The 23,713-nt window shown below is 39.6% G+C and overlaps 1 protein-coding gene across 3 annotated transcripts in view; it reads right to left on the bottom strand.

Annotated features, from left to right (window-relative positions):
• Positions 1 to 23,713, bottom strand: part of crybg1a (crystallin beta-gamma domain containing 1a) — a 77,514-nt gene that overhangs the window by 12,501 nt on the left and 41,300 nt on the right. For all 3 annotated transcript variants that reach the window (XM_053509465.1, XM_053509466.1, XM_053509467.1), the window contains 11 exons: positions 19,857 to 20,971; positions 14,685 to 18,855; positions 13,168 to 13,206; positions 12,963 to 13,081; positions 11,485 to 11,659; positions 8,802 to 8,941; positions 7,300 to 7,426; positions 7,161 to 7,196; positions 3,781 to 3,953; positions 3,460 to 3,586; positions 3,205 to 3,350 (listed from right to left, as the gene is read on the bottom strand). In XM_053509465.1, coding sequence (XP_053365440.1) covers positions 3,205 to 3,350; positions 3,460 to 3,586; positions 3,781 to 3,953; positions 7,161 to 7,196; positions 7,300 to 7,426; positions 8,802 to 8,941; positions 11,485 to 11,659; positions 12,963 to 13,081; positions 13,168 to 13,206; positions 14,685 to 18,855; positions 19,857 to 20,971 — 6,368 coding nt within the window. The remainder of the gene's footprint in view (positions 1 to 3,204; positions 3,351 to 3,459; positions 3,587 to 3,780; positions 3,954 to 7,160; positions 7,197 to 7,299; positions 7,427 to 8,801; positions 8,942 to 11,484; positions 11,660 to 12,962; positions 13,082 to 13,167; positions 13,207 to 14,684; positions 18,856 to 19,856; positions 20,972 to 23,713) is intronic.

Here is a 23,713-nt window from a genome sequence, read left to right as displayed (position 1 = left end):
ACTCATTCACATAACTGACCTTCAGTACACGCCTGAAAGAAACTGAAAGCATCACTACTGCTCCCTAAGGCATATTTATCTCAATATTAATAAAAGTTATAGATATTTTAAAAGAATTGTTTGAAGTATATGAAAGACGTCTGCACCAAACATCTTATGTAAATATCTGACTATAATTAGTGCAACTATACTCTGCAACAATTTTATGTTTTCAGCTATTTTATAAAATTATGATATTATTATGGTATGACAAATTTAAAGGAGTTTGAATTAAAGGTGCAATCTTTTCTGTTTTGTAGACATTTTACAAGGTGTTTAGCATACATCTGGCCTGAAAAACACATTTCTACAGTGAGAATCAGCAGCGAGCTTGGAGACGGGTTCAAGAGCACAGCAAGGACAAAGCAAGGAAATCCAGCTTCTCCTTGTGCATTTATTGTCTGCTTGAAAAAGCTCATGATAGAGATACAAATGCAAAAAACAGGTGTGCATGGTGAATACATAAATAACTTGGGCTTTGAGCCACTTGAGATGTGGACCTGATTGAGGAAAAAACAGGACTTGCCGGAAAATTCAGACCTCTTACGTAAGAATCGTGATTGTTAAAACAAAGACACTCGCATTTAGAGAAACAAACCTGGAAAGAAAACCAACATTGGGCAACGTCGAGATAGAGAAAGTAAAAGAAATGTGAAACCTACTGAGTAAGCATGTTGACTTGAGATAATGACTATAGCACTGAAATAAAGAAAGGAATAGGAAAAGTTGATAACTTGATCATGATGACAGGTGAAAATATCCTTACTAACTCACTCATTATCTACACTGCTTTATCCTGTATACAGGGCCGTGGGGAGCCTGGAGCCTATCCCAGGAGACTTAGGGCATTAGGGCATGAGGTACAGGGTGCCAATCCATCGCAAGGCACACACTTATACACACACTCATTCACACACTATGGACAATTCTGGAACACCAATTAAGCTAATCTGCAAAGTATGAGACGAACACACATACTCTGCACGGGAATCAAACACACACTTTGGAGGTACACTGCTCACGACTAAGCCACTGTGACGCCTTGAAGATGTCCTGAATATAGTATATAAACTTACCTAAAATATAATTACCACAAACCAAATACAATATAATCAAACTTATTTATAATCAAAATGTACAAAAATTTTTGCATAAATTTCTTGTTCTAGTGTTAGGAATTTATTTCTTGAAAGAAGTTTGACGTAAGGTTTGACTAGAAATAAGCTTAATCATACATTTGGTGTGATGTAAAGTAGAATAATTAAGGATGTCATTATTTTGCAGTAAAGAACAAGTAAATAAAACTAAAGTCGAAGCTTAAGAATACAGACAAACAACTGGCTTTCGAAATGGATGGATTTTGTCTATTGGATGGAAGCGGATAATATGGAACAATAAAATGGAGAGAGGAGAAGGAGAAGGATTAGACAAACACAGACTTTAGCACAGAATGTGGAAGAAAGAAAAATAACAGAAATAACAATACTACAGAAAAATAATCAACACCATGGCGGGTACAGGTCCATGGTTCAGTCCAATCATCTTACTGCCCCGTCATCACCTGATCCGTGTTGCTACCTAATTTGTGACACGCATGCACAGTTGACTCCACTACGTTGGACATGTGACGTTAGTTTTATTTTTTCCTAGCACATTTCTATTTTTATTTTTAGTTCTATATTTTCCTAGTTTAATTAGATTTTTCTATTTAATTTCTATCGTATTCTTTTTATTTATATTTATTTCTTATTTGTAAACTTTAATTCTCTTTTAGGGTCAATGGCAGTCGTATAATGCATTTCACTACATTTCGTACTGTGTATGTTGTGTATGTGACAAATAAAATTTGAATTTGAATTTGACTACGACATCACCACTTGGTTTACGTAATTGTTGACTACAGGTTACAGATATTAATAGCACTAACGGCTACTGTGATATATGACACTGAACAGTTATGTGATTTATCCCGGAGGAGATACCGAGGTCACTGGAGGGAAGTGCATACCAAAGAAACAAATCGGTAGTAACGCTGATCTGATAGTGACAGCGTCTATGGAGGAGGAAAAAAAGAAATTACATAATGACTTCCTGAACATTTATGAAGCTGTTCCTGTTTCTTTTCTCCATTTCCTGCAACTCCATCTCCACTGTAATGATAACTGTAAGAGATTTATAGCTTTCCTGAACTCAACAAGGAACAACAAGGTCTTTGTGTGTGTGTGTGTGTGTGTGTGTGTGTGTGTTAGAATGTGTGTGTAAGCGACAGTATAACGTTAGAGACATTTCTGTTTTAATACTCACATTCTTTAGCAGTGTCTCTCACACACACACACACACACACACACACACACACACACACACACACACACACACCTCTGAGGTGTTTTATCACACCCAGATGCACTGAGCAAACACGGATGGCCACGGGGCCAGAGCAGAAGTGTGTGTTTGTGTGTGTGTGTGTGTGAAAGTAGTGTGTGTTAGTGTTACTCACACTTATTTAGTCAGTCATGTTATAACACACCACTGAGCTGTAACATGTTGACTTCCTGTTTTTATTACACTTAAACACTGTGTGTCCACAGATTCATTCAAGGTTTTGTGTGTGTGTGTGTGTGTGTGTGTGTGTGTGTGTATGAGAGAGAGGGAAAGTCATATTACACACAGACTTAAACATACAGTAAGAATAAACATGTCTAAAGCAATACCATTGATAAGAATCAGTCTGCTCTTAAAGCTATTTTTTTCCAGTTCCATAAAATGTCATACTTTAGATATGATATATATTTATTTATTTATTTTAAGTATAACTACATTACTACAAGGATTATTAGTAATCCTCATTTATTACATATTATAAACTTAACTGTGTAAGTGTTACTAGTATTTATTTATATACACATTACTTATTTTAATATAATATTACACTATCACTCACTCACTCATCGTCATTACACTTTTATCCTGTATTCAGGGTCGCGAGGGGCCCGGAGCCCGTCCCAGGAGGCTTAGGGCACGAGGCGGGGTAGACCCTGGACTTTTTTTTTCTTTCTCACGTGTGTAGATGTCCAGAACGTAATGTTTATTAATAACATACACATGAGATGTTATGTGAGACAGAAAGCTCTATGTGTGTGTGGGTATGACCGGGCAGACACTCACACTCCGGAGATAACCTCCGCTGACTGGGTCTTGCTCCCGTACGCCGTCTCCTCCATGACCGTGACGGGGATGAGCAGGTCGGCGCTCAGACTCCTCTCGCTGAAATCCCGCTCGCTGAACAGCTTCAGCTGAGGGGACACAAAGTCCTGCGAGACACACGCGCACACAGTCACTCTAAAATACCCAACTGTGTATGCATAAAGCCTAATCTGATGGTGTGGAGTGAGAGCACGGCTATGAGGGGGCGGGGCTTACCGAGTGTATTGGGCGGAGTGAGCGCAGCGTTTCCCCCAATTCTCCCCAATCAGAGCAGTCGACATATTCACCCTCCTCCAGCACGTACTGACGACCCTCGAACCCCGGCTCTGTGTAACCTACCCACCTACACACACACACACAAACATTAAGTCACATGATCTACACTGAAACATTTCTATAATTATTATTAATATTATATTTCTTAAAAAGCATGGAAATATATGAAAGAAAACACTTTTTATGTTTTACTATTATGAAGGCTCTTTTATAACATAAATGCTTTGCAGCAGCAGGTATACAGCACATCGCTCCACTCACAGGCCGCTGAGGATCCTGAGGGAGCCGATGGAGGTCGGTTTCTTCTCCTGGACTGCGTTCTCTTCTTCTTCATCATTCTCCTTCTTCTCCTCATCCTCCTCTGCGATGTCGGAGACGCCCGTGTCGATCTCTATCGAGGCGCCCTGGAACAGCGGCTCCTCGTATAGCACGGCCTGACACAGAGAGAGAAAGAGGACAGAAAGAGAGAGAGAGAGAGAGAGAGAGAGAGAAAGAGAGAGAAAGTACATAGTTTAATAAATACATTTATTTAAAAAAAATTGGACACAAAAAAGTTCTCAATAAAAAAAGTGAAAAACATAAATAAAAAGTACACAAGGATAAAATATATTTTAATAATATTATACAAACTATATATTATATATTTTAATAAAAAAGTAACAATAAGTTAAAAATATAAGAATATAAAATAAGAATAAAATAATATTTTTTACAGAATTAATTATAAATGAAACTATAAATACTAAATAAGCATCACTTCTGTGTGAATTAAACAGAAATGTAGGTTATTTATGCAAGATGAACTAAAACACACACACACACTGAACTAGCGATGCTAAGAGTGTTTGCTAACTTGCTAGCCATTCAAGCTGGCTCCTGTATGCTCGGTTAGCAAATAAGCCAGGCTATGTTGCTCAGTGAGACAGGAACACCCGGAGGATGCTAAATCAAACATACGCAGTTAATAATAATCACTCGTCTCGTCCGGCCCATGCCTGCCCAGAATGCTAGGAATTTGGGGAGTTCATCCTGTCCTAAAACTCTTCCCCAGGGCAACGTCGGAGCCGCAGCAACACCTGACATGTTCTGTGTGAAATGCCACAAGACAGCATTGTTATCCGCTTCACCATGATGCCATCGTCCCGAGTGAAGGACAAAAGCAGTCATGAGGAAGTCAAGAAATGATTCTTTTAAAGCTTTCAATCATTTGATCCTGAAATCAAAGCAAGGGTTGAGGCTACACTGCTGAGCACGTGCTGAAAGGTTTTAGCTGAATGTTATTGTTTAAATTTGTGGAACTTTAAAAAATATAGTTGAAAAGTTTAAAATGATAGTTTTTGTTATTTGATAGTGAAAGTGAACCAACTGGCAGGATGCACTAAAGAGCCATTTAGGAAGAACAGCAGCGAAACAATTTAAATGGTTCAACTGTGTACTGTATGTGATATTCGATATAGCGACAAGCAAAATGAAAACTAGAATTATTAATAATAATCGTATATTTCTTTTATAAAATATTTCATTCATAAATTAAGCCTTGAAATAATTTCATACTAAATTACAACTAATTAATTTAATATTACAACCTATTAAAAATATTAAAATATTAAAAAGTGAATAACAAGTCAAATAAAAAAAAACCTGAAAAAATTAAGATGATGTAAAAGTATTATTTATACTTTTAGTTTCGTCTTTCGTGTCTAAAAGTTCGAGGCTGAAACTGCTGTTTTTTTCCAATCTTTCCAGATGTTTTAACCCTTTATTTAAATTTCTTTATATTCGTTCAAAATGTGTGTTCCTCACGTTTCCTGTCATCAAAAAGCAAGAGGATGGACTTTTTCACTCAGCATTAAATGTGCCTTTCGGGTCATAGAGAGAAAGATCAAACCATGCTGGTTATTTATCCTGTGCTCCCAGGAACACGGTGGTGTAGAAAGCTGTTACGCAGGTCAGAAATGACTCCACCTCATACACTGGAAATATTTACGCTGTCATTAAGTTGTTTGTTTTAGCGTTTGTCTACAGGTACTAACTCGAACATTTCTGATATCTGGCTAGGAAAAGACATCTCTCAACTCAGAGATCCTCTAACGGGATGGGCTAATTAAACCCTGAGCTCAGGAAGTGACATCGAACCAAAATGGCGGCTCACAGGAGGAACAGGCAACCTCTTAATGCTAAATCAGCATACAGACATGTTCCCTAGATACTTCTACTGTATAACACTTATTGTACAGGGCTACATCTCCAAGACTCCATGAGAAAAATATCTGCGAACAGAGAACAGAGGCGGGATTTGAACCCGGACCCTCGAGGTGTGAGGCCACAGTGTAAATCACTACACCAGAGTTTTGTTTCTTCTGTCAATAGTCCACTGAAATAAAAGATTCAGCAGATATCTAAAACTTTAAGCATTGAATTATAAAACAAGGGAGAACGAGACTACTAAGAGAAGCCTATAGCTAACTATCTACAGTAACTAACTGACTTATTACTACTTCATTCATTCATAAAACCTGACAAAAAAGTTGTTTTTTTAATCTTTTCACACACAGTTGTTTAGGCAAAAAACTAATCCTTTCAGTGTTTATAAGATATAAGGAATCTCATTCGGCTTTAAATGATTTTAGTGCTTTAGAGGTTTTCTTTCACACACACACACACATACACACACACACACACAGCAATTATGGAGTTCTGCCAAAGAGCCATGCAACCGAGCCAAACAGTTTAACAGTTTAAGTGTCTGAGCATGCCCAGTTTAAACCTGCTACAGCACCTGGAACACCACACACACACACACACACACATACACACGCACACGCACACGCACACAATAAATTTTTAGGCTTGTGACTTGAAGCATGCCGCCTGATGCCTCACTGCTTCCTCATTATTTTGCTGCTGTTGCAAAATGAAGGCGGTTTGTGGCGTGTCGAGATTTAACCAGGACGATCCTGAACTCGAGTCAACATTTTATCACGCTACGTATATATAAATGAATTCTGCCTGAACACAACCATCACCAACAACCAGGTGATGGGCGTCACTCAGATCTGTGTGCTTGTTGATTATTTCTTACAGTGTACGGTCTTTCTCTGGAGATTAGATCTAAACTTGGTTTGTTCAAAACACAATTTTCTCAGACAAAAACACCATTAAAGTAAATGTTACCTATAAAATAAAATATGCCACAAAGCTGTTCTGCTCCTGTGTTGAAACATACTACCAGGTAAATTTCAACTTTTAAAAGTGGATGTGTTTCCATGTACACACTTTTTTTTTTGCTTAGCACTTAGCTGATAACGGCATGCGTAACTTCTAAACAAAAAGATCATTCTAAGATGAAAGTAATTACAATTCACAAATTTAAATCTAAAAATAGATTGTGATTTAATTCAAATGGAAAAAAAACTCAACAAATAAAAACTATTAAAAACGAAACAATTCTAAAATCACAAAACGTAAAAAAAATCTATTCCAAAAATAAAACAACATTGTCAAAAAATTTCATTGCAAAACAGAAAACTGAAACTTAAAACACTACTTGAACATTTTTATGCATCATGACACTGCACAGGACATGATGGTGCCTGAATCGTGTGAACAGCGCTGGATGTTTGGGTGAAACGTGAACTTACCTGAGCTTCGTGGGGGTTTTCCACTTTGATGCCGCTCTGCAATCATAAAAACAAAAGATTAATTAAGGCAGTCAAGATGTTGGTCACGATAATGAATTCATTAATTAATTAAACTATCAAGACCCAACAATGACCCTACCATTTTGAGAGGACGTAAAGATCCGATGAAGGGATCGGGGAAACCCCAGGACTCTGGGCATGGGTACTCGCCCACAACCAAGACCGACAACAAACCCTGGTAATCTGGATCGCTGAAGACTAGCCAACTACACACACACACACACACACACACACACACACATACACACACATAGACACAAACACACAAACAAATGCAAGTTAATAAACACCAACAGTCCAGACGTCTGATTTCAAAAGCCTCAGTCAACTTTTGAAGATAGAATTAGTTAAACATAACTCTTACAGTGATATTGTTTTATTTTTATTTTTTAATTATTGTTTAAAACTAAAAGAATTTCTGTCCTGTAATTCCTATACTCATTACGCAGATGAAATGATGAAGACAGCACACACACATACATACACACATACAGTACATGCACGCACAGAATCATAGACATATACAAAACAATATATACCTGTACACATACAGTATTATACAATACAAAACCAACAACAACCTGTAGGATTATTACATTAAAAGCTGCAGATGTGTATTACTTTTATTCGTGTTGCACAAATTCTATACACAATTGTATAGAATGTGTTTGTATGCTGTAGAATTTCAATTTCTGAACCCTTATCCATGTAAGAGTCACAAAGCCAGCTCCATATAGAGCTTCTTGATGTGTGAAGGTTGGATGACCTCGAATGTCCTGTGCAGAGCCCTGACTGAACTCAACCCCACTACACCATCTGTTCAACATGTGGGATAAACTGGTGCAACTGGAGCCTCTTTGACAGGCCAGCATCAGCTCCTGAGCTCACTAATGCTCTTGTAGAAATGTGTGAATGAACACAAATCCCCAGCGCCACTCTCCCAACATCCAGAGGAAATCCTTCCCAGAAACGTAAAGGGCATTAAAACAGCAATAAATTCATCTGGAATGGGATGTTCAACAGGTACATATGAGCATGATTGTCAGGGGTGCGCATACTTTTTAGCTCATACAGTACCATCCATGAATCTTGACTTTAGGCATGATTGCATTAATGTGTTATAAAGAACAGGGTCAGGCTCTGGGAAATGAACGTGGAAACATCTCCAGACAGCAAAGGTATTAGCTCCAGACACGCACTAGCAGGTCTTCAACATTCCAGAGAACCGGGAAACACAACCTTCCTATTCTCTCTCTCTTTAATATGCAATCTTAAGCAGAACTACATGGAGAGTGCTTTTCGGCCAAAAAGCACTAGATATTTTTAAGAAACGACATTTAACTACACCAAGAACTGTGTAAAGAACCCATTTCTCTTTTTAAAGGTCTACTTCACAAAGCCGAATCTAATTGCCTGCAAATAAGCAACAGTCACATTTAGTGCGGAACTGCCAAAGCCGAACATTGGGCTCCACCCAAGGTCTCTGCTCACACACACACACACATACACACACCAACTCTGCCAGCTTCCTGCTCCGTAAACAAGCTGCTGTAACCTGAGAGAAGGCCAAGGAACACTCACACTCCGGAGTGGACCTTGATGGATCCAGCGCTGTGCGGACGCCCGAAGGACCCGAGCTCGATGACGTCATCGCAGAACGAGGACAGCCGGCCCAATCCGTTCGGTTCTGAGAAGATCTCAATCTTAGGCAGGCTGTAATCCTGAGAGAGACAACACCGAGGAAATCAAACTGAATACGAAATACAAACACTACTGCACAAACAAACAAAGAGCACACACACACACACACACACACACACACACACAGGGCACAGGATGATCATAACAACTGTTAACTGATTACTGTTCACAAAACATATACACACCTAGACACACACACACCAAACGTAGGATACTTTAAGAAGATGTCAATAATTATTTTGAATTCATTTAAAATAAAACGGGTCTAAATGTAAGATACTTGTAATTTGTAAAGCAAAAATGCATTATAAAAATGCTGTAAAATGTCGAATTTATAAAAACTTAATGAAAATATAATAAACATTAAATAATAAATTCACATAATACAATCAATAAAAATAAATAATTTAAATCAAATGCAAAAAAATAAATATAAATTTAATATAAATTAGAATTGCAAATTAAAACATAATGAAATAATAAAGTAATAAAAATACTTATTACTTCTTTCATACCTTGCTTCTATATGTTGAGCAGCGTGGTGTAGTGTATAATGATAATCACACACACTGAACCCCACCAAGCATGAGGAGACCATGCAAACTGCAAGTCCACAGACCTGAGGTGGGACTCCTCCAAGCAGAGATGCCAGAGATGCCAGAGATGCGAGCCCACAGTGCTAACCACTACACTACTGCACTAAGTATTAATCAAGCTCAATTGTTGCTAAATTAAGAAAATGAAACACAAGCGTGGTCAGTATTTTGGCTGGAGGGATTCTGTAAGGCTTTTATCACTAAACACCATTTAAAAACCAGAAACACATCGGGATTAAAGCACTAAAAACACCGGATAAAAGCCAGGTTCTGGAAAACATTCCCTAAAACCATTTTTTGAGATTTAATTTCATTTAATTAAATGTTGTTGCGGTTCTCTGCCGAAAGACAGGTTCCAATTCTCACACCAAAAAACTCAAAACATAAATATATGTTACAAAGTGCATAAAATGCAGGTCTTCAAAAAATACAATAAATACAAAACAAATAACGAAAAAAGGAACTTAATATAAAATTTGAATAAATAGAAAATAAAAGAAATAATAAATATTAAAAACAGAATCCATTACATAATTTATTAATAATTAAGGACTATTTATACTTAGCTTTATATTATATGGTTCTTTAACTGAACCTATTTTTATTGCCCATTAAATTGGTCTGTTTCGTACATGCAGATTGATCAGAAGGTGTTAATTAATATTAACATACATATGATAATTATATTAACGCTGTATTGATATTGTACACCACTTGCTTGGTTTAAGGATGTCTTATAGCATTCACCGTAACGATAAATGGTTATAAAGTACTATTAGAAATATTAAACTAAATAAAGAAATATTTAAATGGTGCAAATGTTTTAAAAGAAGTCACGAGATTGACTGCAGTGGGCTCGGAGCTACTTCGGCCAGGATTGACGTTCATTTGAACATGACTCATGTTCTTATTTTCGCAACATAAAGCTATGGAGATAGTGTGAGTAACTTCCTCTATGTTCCTTTTAATATTATTTAATATTAATACTGATTGACAAATAAATGCATCTTTTTAGCTATTTTGCTTTAAACCAGGTCATAGTTTTTACGTTTGGTTTATGAGACACGCTAACTGCGTTACAAAGAAATCTCAAACTGATTAATTTGGGATTTTGGTTCTATACCAATCATGATCTGTTATATTACAAGAAACTCCTCAGCTTTCTGTAGGGTCTCGATTAAGCTCAGGAAAATCTGCCCAGCACTGGTGTGTCAAATCTGCATTCCTGCCCTGTTCCAGTTTCCCATTCCAACCTGAATGTTGAGCCTGATAGCGTCTGACTTTCACACCAGACTATCACCACTATCACCTCCTTCTCAAAAATGTGGTGGATGCAGCATCTCTAGTAACCCAGTGTACTTTTTTAAATCGCTCTGGAGAAGAGCGTCTGCCAAATGCCTAAATGTAGATGTAAATCTCTAGAAGCCCTCGCAGACCCATGAAGTGGGATGAACATGTGAACAGCAGAAACAGCAGAATTCAGCATTCACAACCTAAAACTTCCTCTTAACCTCAATCTTAACTTTCTTCCTTCCTTGAAAAACTAGTTTATTCTTTATCTCCAATCAAGATATCAGACTGTAATTGTTTAAAAAAACAAGTAGAACTTTATATCAACCACTCTACTTGATGTGCCTCAAATACAAATACACTAAAACATACTTCAAACACTAAGACAAATGATTTAGAATTTTAACCTTTGATGTCGTTTAGATCAGTTCTAGAATCTACTCAATTCTACTCAACCCCTTATATCTATTAGTACAATTCTGGTCATATATTAATTGCCAGGGCAGCAGAATAAACATCACATTTTGACCTATATGACAACAATCTAAATTGTATTAATTGTATTGTGTTGAGACACTACCACATCGTAGTTGAGATTTGCAAAACCGCAAAATGAGAAAAAATTTGAAAATGCCATGCTTTGCTTCTTCACCAAAACACACATCAGAAGCTCTTACCTTCACGGCTAGACGAATGGAACCAATCACCATTGGTTTGGTTGGAATGGGAATCCCGTCTGGCCCCACCTCCTGGTCAGGTTCTGGCTCCATCCACTCGTTCACTAATTCTGTCGGTCCTTCCTCTAGAGCAATGACCCGTCCCTGAAATCCTGGTTTTTCATAAAGCAGCCAACTAGACAAAGAGGAAGAGACAGGAATGTTGTCAATGCAAGTGTATAATTTATGATATGCAACATTTGTACAGTTTGTTACTGCACTATTAAACGTTCAAAGCTGACAGTAGACATAATGTTTGTAACAATATTTACCCAAGTCATGTACTTGCACTTAATATGTTTACTGTACATCAGTGTTCTTCACTCTGAAGGGAAAGAGCTCTACCTGTTTTCCTGTCCTTACACACCTGAGTGTTCATGTTAGGGTGTTAGGGTTATAGTCTGTTTCGTGTCAAGGAGCTGTATTTCTTAAAGGTTCTAAAGTATTAAAAGCTACCAAAAGTGTCTAGTATGCTTTAAAATATTGTGCACAAAAGGATTATATTTTTTCTTCTGCTCTACACTCTAATTCAGTAGGCAGCGATATTACACCAACTGCACAAGAACATAAAAGAAGAGTAAGCAGTGCTAGTCTTGCACAACATGGCCGGAAAAATTGACTGGTTTCGATTTTCTTCTAATATTTTAGACCGTCTAACATTTGCAAGTTCATCTAAATAATTTTAGAAGTACAGTACGAATCAGATCTAAACCAAAAACTAACTCAATTCGATTAAATAAATCAACCAAAAAAGATTTAATTGCCTCACGAATTATTGCGCAACTCAAGCAGCTACACATGACAAATTACATTTTCAGCTTCAATGTTTTTGTATGTTTTTCATACTGTAAAAAAATCTGTTATATATTATCTGTTATTATTATGTTATATAAAAATCTGTTATATATATATAATTATATGGTTCTTAAAATGCAGAATTGTATAGCTGCTTATAACTCATCAGTGGACATTTATAACAGCTTCTAAGACATCTAAGGATCGGAAACGTCAAAAACCGGTCAGGATTAGCGTCTTTGCACTACCATGCCCTCTTGATCTTAGTCTAAACCAGCCGAGCAAGATAGAATGTGCAACCTGCCATTCATGGCACAGTTCAGGATGTGAGGGAATTTATTCTGCCAGAGTGCAAGGATTTTATTTTGCTGTAAAGGGCACCAAATGTAGGAGGGGAAAAATTCCTTTAGGGGTGGGTGGGATTAAAAAAAAAAAAGAAAGAAAGAAAAAACGGTCTTTCCACAACGTTAGACTTTATGCAAAGCAATTAACAGTTTATTAAAGCAAAAAATAAAAATGGAAAAAAAGTGTTCCAAGTGTAATAAAAATGTAGAATTGGCTTCATCTATCGTGAAACAGTCAGATTTTCTGCCATCAATTTCTGTCAAAATTTGACTCATTCTGGGAAAACCCAAATTTCTCACCATCCCCTAATGGCTTTCAGAGAGATGACCGGAGACAGCTGTAACGACGTGGCATCGTCTACGTCCCTAAACACCTCGTAGGCCTCGCCACCAAATTGGGCTCGCTGGAAGATGACCAGCTGTGCGAATACATAATCTCGTTAGAATTTTTTTGACAATTTTATTACTTTGTTTAATCATTCTTTAGAATTCTTTGCAAAAGTACCTTCCCAGGTCGCTTGTGAAAGCCTCTTACTGTTGTTATCTGGAAAGAAAATAATACATACAGTATAAAAAGTTCTTGATTACTTTTAGTTATGCTGTCATAGTTAGTCCTGCCGGAGTCTCTGCTTGCACTCTACAGTTAATATACATTCACATTATACATTGTGTGACTGTGACCTTACCTAACTGCCATCTCTCCTCTTCTTCTCTTTCCCCCCCTCTTTCTTTTTCCTCTCTCCTCCTGTCTCCCCCTTTCACTCTTTCTCTCTCTCTCTGTCGAGCTACACATGTCGTTCCTGAGCTGCCAGTGATCCAGACTCCCTCTGCCCTCCGGACCTGTCTGACCCATCCTGGTGCCCCGCTTCTGGCTGAAGATCTCGTCACATGGATGCCCCGTGTGTCTCTCTGGGATGCGTCTGGTGTCTGGGAATGATTCTTTCTACCTAGAAAATGGTTCTGGCCTTGACTGGTGTTGGCAACTGTTTCTCTGGGGACTTGACAGTTCGATAGTTCATGACTGGAACTTCTTACATGTCTACCTGAGTCTTCAATAACTACCTGGACTCCATAGTAACATCAATTAACATCAGCTATTATAGCTGAACTGCCTCCCACCCTACACACTGTATAAATGCAGATCATTTACTGCTTTCTGTTTCACCCAAATGAGGATGGGTTCCCTGTTGAGTCTGGTTCCTCTCAAGGTTTCTTCCTATTACCATCTCAGGGAGTTTTTCCTTGCCACTGTCGCCCTCGGCTTGCTCACCAGGGACAAACTGACCATTTTGATTCATACAAATTCACATTTCATACAAACTTAAATAATTCTTTTGACTGTGTAAAGCTGCTTTGCGGCAATGAAAATTGCTAAAAGCGCTATACAAATAAAACTGAATTGAATTGAATTGATTACATCATAACAGTACCTGCTTTAACTACACTTCTAACAAGTTACACTTGATACGTCACACATCTAACAGCAATCCCTTTTCCTATCATACCCAATGTTTTTCTTTCTAATGTCATCTCAACTTAAATTATTTTGTGGTGGAAAAAATCTCATTGTTTTAGAGTAATATGTACAGTGCTTTTTTACAGTGTAACAGTTGACCTTGTCACAAAGCAGCTTTACACGCATAGAATTTCAGCAAATAAAATGTAAAGCATGCTGAAGGAGATGGTGGTGAGGAAGAACTCTCTGAGATGACATGAAAAAGAAAACTTAAGAAGAAGCAAACATTTTGAAACATAAATAAATGCATACAGTGGAGCACCACACTCCAGCATGGAAGCTGGTCTTCAAAAGAGAAATTATCATCTTAATAATACCCTTAGAACTCGTCAGGAAACATTTACGGTATTCTATCGGACCAATAAACCACAGCCCTGAGGGTCTCTACATTCCTCCTGCTCGGATGTATATAATTCAAGATTTGAAAGTTGACACGACAAGCTTCAAGATAAAATCCTTAACACAACTGGATTTTTTTTTTAAATAAAAACTAAGTTCCTACTCACCTGAGTATGTGTAATTGACGGCAGTTTGGTTTGGTGTTCTGGTGGCTTTGGTGGAAAGATTGATTTCGGACGATCCGGAATCTTCTTACGACCTGGTTTTGTGTCTGGGTCTCCGGAGCTGACTTCGGTTTGTTTTACAGGTAACAAGGGAGCTGCTGCTTGGTTCTGGGAGCTACCTAAAGCAGGGGATTCTTGATCTGTCTTGAGACACTTTCCCAGGAAATCAGGAAGTTTGATTTCAGAAAAGTTAGGAAGGGAAGGAGGAGTAGGAGGGCTCTTTGGGGGATCACCGGAAACCCCAGGATGTGTCACAAGATCGTGCAAGGTCCTTTCCACCCCTCCTGGAGGTGCGACTTCAGATGTTGATTTCACATTGCTTGTATCTGGTGTAGGAACTTGTTGAGATGCTGTTTGAGACACGGTCCCATTTAAAACAGCATCAGGCTGAATTGGAGGTCTTCTCAAGTTTTTGGAGGAGCTCGTGAGGTTTGAAAGGATGGACATTCTTTCTAAGCGTGAAGAAACCTTTCCAGAGTTTTCAGTGTTACCTTGATCTTCCCCGTTTTCCTTATTCTTAGTCGTCTTTTCTTCATCGTTTTGTTCTTGTGCTCGTCTGGAAGACAGAGCTTTAAAGATCATACTATCTTCAGTTCCCTTGCGTTTCGGAAGCTGCTTACTCCTCACGTCTTCGCTTTTCTTTTTGATCAACATAGCCGGAGATGGATCTTTTGGCCCAGTGGTTTTCCTCATCCCAAACTTGAACTCCTCAGGGTCAAAAGTTTTCTCAAAGTGATCTTCTTTGATTGCAGGCAAGGCAAACGGAGGCGAAATCATCCTGGACCGGGTGTGCTTCTTTGGAGGAAAAGAGAAAGGAGAGCAGAGTTCTTTGATTTTACGGATGAAATCTTGCGAATCGTCAGACGTGTCCTGCAGGCTTTCGTCACTTGCCGAACAGTCCATTTTCCTCTCTGTTCTCTGCTTCTTTTCAAAACCTTGGTCCACATCCAGCCAGCTAGACGGGGACTCGTTTTTGGAGAGTTTTTTTGAGGCCAAGAGAAAGTCCTGAGCTGTGACTTTTGGAGAAAGATTACTTGACAACGGTAGTTTCTCAGAGTTCTGAGATTTTGTAGGGGCAGGTTTATGATTCTCATTGACAAGACTGTTTTTTTTAACCTCAGTTGCCTTCTTCACTTGGAAGTTCACCTGATCAGTACCTTTTGGTAGCTCAGCCTTTTTAACTACAGGTTTTTGTTCAGGACTGAGGCTTCGTGTCTTAAGAACTCCCAAGTCTGTACTGCTAGCAGGTGTCAATTTGACATCTACCTTGGCAGGATCCGAGGCTGGTAACTTAAGCTCATTGTGTGCAATGGTTGCTTCTTTTGTACTGGACGACTTAAGGACTTTTGGTTTGTCCTTGTGGTCTTGAACAGAACAAATTTCAGCCTCCTTGTGTCCTGCTTCTTCTGTGGTTTTTGACAGGGCGTTTACTACAAGATTGTTGATCTCTGTGTTGTTGTGGTCCTTACTCTCAGATTTTGATGCATCCTGGGTGGAGTCTGTTTTATTGGACTGAACGTTTACAGGTTTCAAGTCTTTGGTCTCTTTATGAACACTCGCAGTTGGTTTGACTGACATTTTATCCACTGTTTCAAGAGTTACCTTCTCCTTATCTGTGACTGAGGGAGATTCTTTATTGATAAGCTCTGGTTTGACTTGAGGCACCCCAATATCCAGTGCTTTTGTAATTTGAGAGTCATTTGTTTCTGGTTTTGATTCAACATCAATATTTTCAGTCTTTATTTGATCTGACACTTGATGCTGAGCATTCAGGTTGTTAGATTTAATGCCCACATCTTGCAATTTTCCAGCTTTTTCCTCTTCCTGTTTAGGTGCTTGACTTGCAGCCAGGCTCACATCTTCATCCTTATCCACCTTCTGTTTAGACACTTTAAGCTCAGTTTTTAGGTCTGCTTTACTCTCCGTAGCCTTAAGGTCTGGTTTAGGCACCTCCTCGACTTTGTCAGTTTTCTGTACAGACACCTGATCATCATTAATCTTATCTGTACATTGCACTTTGTCAGACTTTTCCTTTTTGCTTCCAGGCACTTGAGATAATGTTTTAATCTCTGATGAACACTCTGTGTTTGGAATATCTTGGGCTCTGGTTTCTTTTTCAGAGATTTTAGGTGGCTTTATCAAACCTGTACTGTCTTCAACAGCCTTGATTTTACCTTCGACTGGTTCCTGTTTAGGTTCATGAGTTAATTTAGAGTCTGTTTTATGCTCCACAAGGTTATTATCCACACTTGACAAAGGTTCAGGTTTGTCTATTTTCTGTTTAGGAGCTTGAGCTGAAGTTTTGGCTACAGCCTTTTCCTTTTTAGATGCCTTTGGTGGAGTTTTTATATCTACGTCAGGTTCAGTGGTCTTTACAGTCACCTTTTGGGCCTCCTTGGCTTCATCAATTTCCTGTTCAAGTGCTTGAGGTGAAGTTTTCAAAACTAGTGTAGGTTCGGTAATCTTCACGCTCACACTGTGCATCTCGTTTACCAGGTTAACTCTCTGATCTTTGACTTTAGACACATCTTCCTTGTCCTTGTTTACTTCTGGAACTTCAGTTGAGCTTTTCAGATCAGTAATGTTTTCTGTTGCCTCCACACTCAAATTTTCTGATTTTTCTGCTTTTACTTTCTGAAGTTTCTGCTTTCCTTTTGTTTTGTCCACGTCCTGGTCTGACACTTGTACTGTAGTTTGAGAGTCTGCAGTGAGTTCGACTTTCACTTTTTCCACCTCTCTTCTGGATTTAGGTTTAGTTGGACGTCTAAGATGTGGTGAGGGTTTGAGTTCTGGAGGAGTCTTTACCACAGCATTCCCAGCAGCTTGGTCACGTTCAGCAGATTTGCATGGGCTAAGAGGACCGTTGACTGGAGATGAATCACTGTTTTCTGGCTTGGCATCGGAAAGCGAGGGTTGCTTGAGTGAGTCATCGTCTCCATAATCAAATTCGTCCTCTGTGGGCCGTTTTAGAGCGCCAGGCGGAGTCAGGCGAGGCAGCCTGCTTCCTGTTGGCGATGCTTCAGCCTTGGGCTTTTTTGGACTCTTTGGTCGTGTTTCATTTGGAGCCTTGTCTTTTGTGCTGCTCTTTTCTGGTTGCTCTGCCTCTGTAGGAGTATTAGGCTTACTATCAACTTTAGAGGTCTTACTAAGCGAGAGTTTTCCTGGTCTACCCTTGGGGTTTTTTTCTGTAGGAGTTTGTGGTTGTGTTTTGGGCTTTACACCTTCTTTAGAATCGCTTATTTTCTCAGTTTCCTCTATAACACTGGGAGATGACGGCTGCTCCGTCTTCTCCTCAGGAGTTGGGCATTTTAATTCCTTCACACTCTTTAGCTCTTTGGTTTGAGAAGGTTTAGGTGCTCGACTAGGTTCTACATCTCCAGCAGCCACGGTTTCTTCTTCCTTGACAGGTGACCCGTTGTCGCTTTTACCAGGCGGTGACGGTGTTGACTTGGGTTTTGTAACACTGTTACTTGAGCTGGATTTACTTCTTTCAGCTTGTGCTGGATCACGTGTCAGAACTGGAGAGGAAACTGATGCATCGGGTGACACGCTCACGATTAGTGTTTTGCTCGGTTTTGGCAGGAGCTCAGGAGGCGTCTTCTTTGGAATTTTTGACTTGTCTGTAGGCTTAGTAAATACAATCGGCAGCTCTTTTTTAGTCGGAGATTTACTTTGCTTTTTCTCTGTGCCGTTTTGCGCAAGCTTTTTGGTGCTTTCCCCTTTTGTGGCCTCTGTATGGCTCGTAACTCGACCCACGCTGGCTTTTGTTTTCGGTGCCACTGGCGGAGCTGGACCCTTTCCAACAGCCCCTACATTTGTTCCACTGCTTGTTTTGTCCACACGTTTGGATGCCACAGCCGAAGTCTGGCGATTACTAACGCCTGGACTGGTCACTCTGGTCTGTCCCTTGTACCCAGACATATCTGGAGAGTCCTCTCCAGAAGCTGTGATGTTATTAGAAAGCTCTGAGGGCTGCTCCTCTACATCATTTTCAACCTGCTGCTCTGGCTTAGCTTCCTCTTTTACAGAAGCATCTCTGCTTTCGCTTACAGAGTCGTATGACTGCTGATCAGGTTTTTTAATTTGCACACTGATGTTCTTGAGGCTTGGCAGACTGTGGAAGTAAACAGAAAGAGTTACAGTTTATGTACCAGTGAAATTTATAAAAAAAAAAAAAATTAAATCAGCAACATCTTTTGAGATTGTTCATATAGTTCAAGACAGTATAGTTATCATCTTCATCTCTTTTACTGCACTTTGTTCCCAAAATCTCTAATTACAGTACCAAGCAACAACCCAGTGTCCCCTAAACAAACAACAAAGCAACTGTAGTAATGAATGACGCATCTAAAAGTTAATGCATTCAACATTGCCAAAGTTTTGGTTTCAAACATAATTAGATTCAGACTTTAATCACCATGTGTTATAGCCTACAGCCTAAACTTTTTAGTCTCTTTTCAGATGACACAGTGGCCTGGCTTGAATGTCCGCTAACCCTGAAAAAACCTAGGAGAAACTATACACACGTGAATAACGATTCACATTTAAACACGTTTAAACAAGTACATCATGGTGCCACTGCAATGCATAATAAAGGCTTAGCTACAGGAGCTTAATACGACCTGACAGTGAGTCATACAGAACAAATCACTTAGGAATTAAATAAATCATTAAATGACATCCTCCTATCCTCATCTATCTTTGTATCTGTAGCATGCATTTTCTCATGGTGCACATTAATAAGAATTCTTCTTTTTCAATAATGATTCTAGCTTACATTCACTCTGCTAATGAAGAACATGACCTGAACGCGACCTCAAGCATCACCCCTAAGCTTTAAAAATGAAATCCTCATTTATCGTTATGAAAAATACAGATTTATTTCAATGTGCATCGATTTGTTTCATTTACAGACTATTTATTTCCTGAGAGGATCTTTTGAAAAGCCAGTGGACGTTATTGTTCTGTGCTCATACAGAAATTCATGGGAAAAAGGAGATCATGTTACCTGCTGAGGTCTCAGCCGGATAATAGGAACAATTGTATTTTTGCACGCATGCACATGTATGCACAAATGCACTAACATTAAAATCAATGCAAACACAACTGACTTACATTCTGACTTCGGATTTCTGCTTGCTTTGGGAATTTAAGTCTGTGCTCACGCTCACATCTTCTTGTTCTCCTTCCAGGCTTGACTGAGAGTTTAGGAATACTCTCTTAGCGAAGAACTTCTCGCTCGTGGAAAGCTTGACGCTCCTCCGTTTCTCGACTTTAATCTCCTCTGATGTGATGTTTTTCTCTGCTTCCGGTTCCTCTACGGCTTCCTGATAAAGGGATGAATCCGACCCGGAATCCGGCGCTCCTAGAGCAACGGGTGCAGCTCTGAGTCCTGGCACGGGGCTCTGTTGAACGGGTGTGACCTGCCCGAGTGAGCTGCTTTCACTCCCTTCCTCCTCCAGGTGTGTTTCCACCCACATGGCTTTGTGAAGCTGTATAGGTGAGGGTGAGGCCTGAGCAGACTCAGTTTCCGCCTCAGGAAACAAGGGTTTTGTAGGACTTAAGGGTGACTGGGATTCGCTGTTCAGCTTGCGGGATTTTCTCCGGCTCGAGGTTTTCTTCCCCATGCTTTCTGTGTTGTCTAGATCAGAAGAACTGGACTCGCTCCTTGACTTGGAGATCAGTGTCACCCCGGCGAGGGCACTGTAATTCCCTTGCCCTCCCACAACCGGTTTCAGAACAGTCTTCTTGATGTCTGGAGATTTAGCTTCGGAGTTGTCCTTTACAGGGATTTCTGTGCATTCCTTAATGGTTTGTGTGATCTGTCTCTCGATTCCTTCGTCTGTCACACTGATCTCCTCTAAAAACACCCTGAGCTTTTTGCTCGCCTCCACAACCAGATGCTCTGCACCCGGTTCGTTTTTGTTTTTCGCCGCCGCCGCTAAGTTTCTCACGCTGCCACCGCTGTCACTATCCGCAAATGGAAAGTCACCTCCGTCTGCGATGATCGAAGCCACGCTCTGGACGCTCGGGCTCCCTTTATCGGTGAAGAACCCGTGCTCGATGTCTTCCTCTCCACCTGGGGAGGTCGTCAGGCTCAGTCCCGCTGATTTGCTTGGGCTCGAAACAGGTGACGCATTTTCCTCTGTCCCGTCAGACGATGTCCTGCGCCTCTTCGAGAAGAACGAGGCCACGCGGTGCAGCACGCTGCCACCTTTTTCCTCGGAATTCTGTCGTGCCAAAAAAAACAAACACAACGGCGTGATTAGAAATGTGCTTTCAGTATGAAAACCTGAAAAACTTACCAACTGTCCTGCCCATATGCATTCCAATGCAAACGAGGCATCTTCCTGCCAAGCTTTCCGTTAAGACCAGGTTACAGAATAAGCAATGTAACCTTTACCCCACGCTCAGTTAATAAAGCACCTTCTGTTAACAAGGACAACTTGATAAAAGATAGGAAAAAACAAGCATATCTTAGCCTTTTCATGAGTCTTTATTTCCATCTGATAAAATAGTTTCACTTTATGGTGTGCTATTATTATTATTATTATTATTATTATTATAAACTGGTATACTCAATTTACCAATTTTCCTTCTATTTGACTTCTAAAGCATTATAGGTAAAGAAAAAGGACATGTCCAGCTTCTCTAAAAACTTTTTCTACTGCACTTGACCTCCTAAGACACCTACTATTAGTTTTTAGGGACACACATTTTCTCTTTTATCTATCCATCTTTTTTCGATACTGCATGTGATAAGTTCTTCACTGGAATCATGACACATGTTCTTGACGTGAAGACAGGTTTTCTTACACGGAGCTTCAAAGCCTTTCCCTTAAACAAAACAATGACCGTTGATTTAAACCTTTATAAAGTGTCTCAACAGCTCTAAATCTGATCAACTTCACATTTTTAATTTAACGCATTAATACGTAATGCACAACAAACCTGAGCTCGCGCTTCAGGTATCCGCATCACACCGCCGTTATTATAAAGTTACAGAATAACGCCACGCTGGCGCGCTCGCGCACATCCACACGCGCGCGCACACGCAACCACACACCTTAATGAGGTAAAGAACTAAAGTAACATAAAGCAGGAATATGTTTTAAAGTGTAAATAATAAAGAATAAAGCGGTACCTGGACAGACCCGGTCTCTCTCTCTCTCTCTCTCTCTCTCTCTCGCGCGCGCTCTCTCTATCTTTCTATCTTTCTCTCTTTCTCGCGCGCGCGCTCTCAGTGTGTGACCGCGCAGGCGAAAATGAGCTGGCCCCGCCCCCTCAGTGACGCATACGACATTCCAATGATACGCCATTTTCCACTGTTTAACTTATGGAAGGGTTTTTATTCATTGTTGTGTTTGTTTGTTTGTTTGTTTGTTTGTTTTTGTTAACATTAACTCCTTCTTATTAAAACACGAACATAAAGTTAAAAGTAAACAAACACAATTATGCACATTTATGTGAGTAAATAAATAAATATGAAATGTTTTTTAAATAAATATAGAATAAATGTCCATACAATACATTTGGATATTTATTTTCAAATTAATTTAAGCATTTTATACCTAAACCTTATACACATATTTATTTTAAAAAGTCATATATAAAAGTGTATACATACATTTCCTGTATGGCTTAAGTGGCTGCAAAATTTTTGTTTGTTTGTTTAAAACATGGATTGTTTTGCTATCTGAAATGTTGTCAGGGTTTATTGTACATTATATTATTGTGTAGCCTACGCCCTAAAGTCCATCAGCTATTTTCAACCCAGTGACCGGGTAAAAAATAATTTTATGGCATTTTTGCCATGCCATTTTTGCTGATGTTGTTTATTCTTATTATAAACCTCTTACGCTGTATGCAATATCACTTCTCAACTTCCAAAATTCCAAACCTGTTTATGTTTATGGAGTTCCTGTTAATGAGATATAGTGTACAGTACAGTGGAACCTTGGATTGTGAGTAACCCGGTTTTTTGAGCGTCCTGCAAGACGAGCTAAAATTTTGAATACGTTTTGACTCGAAAAACAAGCGAGTCTTGATGTACGTGTACCAAGTATCATCGAGGATCATGTGGCACACCGAGTGTCACGTGATCATAAGTGAGCCAATGGTTCTTTTCTCTCTTGTGCTGTGGAATTTTGGGTAATTGTCTCCCATGCTCAGTCTCAGTGTCAGTGTGTCACTCATATAATCAACATCCGTGCACATGTACTGTACTGTTTACTATAACACTGTGACCATGTGTGTGCGCGTAAAGCATCTTTTATTTTGTGTTTGTGTGTGTAGGACGAATTTCACCCACACACACCAGTTTACAGAATAGAGACTCACCCGCATGCTTGTGTGAGGGTGAGTCTCTATTCGGTAAACTGGTGTGTCTATGTCTGTGTGTGTGTGTCTGTGTGAAAGTCGTCCTACCCAGCAGCCGCTTCCCCCCCTTGTCTGCAAGCTGGTGGGTGTGTGTGTCCATGTGTCTGTGTGTGCGCACGCGCTGGTGTGTGTGCATGTGAGTGTGTGTGTAAAAGTCGTCCTACACAGCTGCCCCCTTCCCCCCCTTCCTCTTCTTCTCTCTCTGGTCTCAATCACTACAGCAACGATATGCCACTGTATACAGCTGATGTCATAGCTTGGCGTTGATTCACTTCCGGCCTCTCTTTGTTCACTGTTATCGCTAGCTTTGTGTCTATAAAACTATAAATGCCTGAGAAGTGTCACACGTCACATGCTCCAAGCAGAGGAACCAAAAATAAAACAATGATTTGTACAGAATCGCCATTGAGCCTGACACAGATCACAGGTCCAGGTGAAATGATTTCACTGACCTGTTCAGGATATCTGACCTGAGGTCCCACAGGTTACTTCTACATCTACATCTAAGCATTTGACAGATGCCCTTATCCAGAGCGACTTACATTTTTTTAATCTCATTATACATCTGAGCAATTGAGGGTTAAGGGCCTTGC

This window comes from Clarias gariepinus, chromosome 13 (assembly GCF_024256425.1).
Source record: "Clarias gariepinus isolate MV-2021 ecotype Netherlands chromosome 13, CGAR_prim_01v2, whole genome shotgun sequence".
NCBI lineage: Eukaryota > Metazoa > Chordata > Actinopteri > Siluriformes > Clariidae > Clarias > Clarias gariepinus.
Note: the sequence above shows the minus strand (reverse complement) of the source record. Positions and strands in the feature narration are given on the sequence as shown.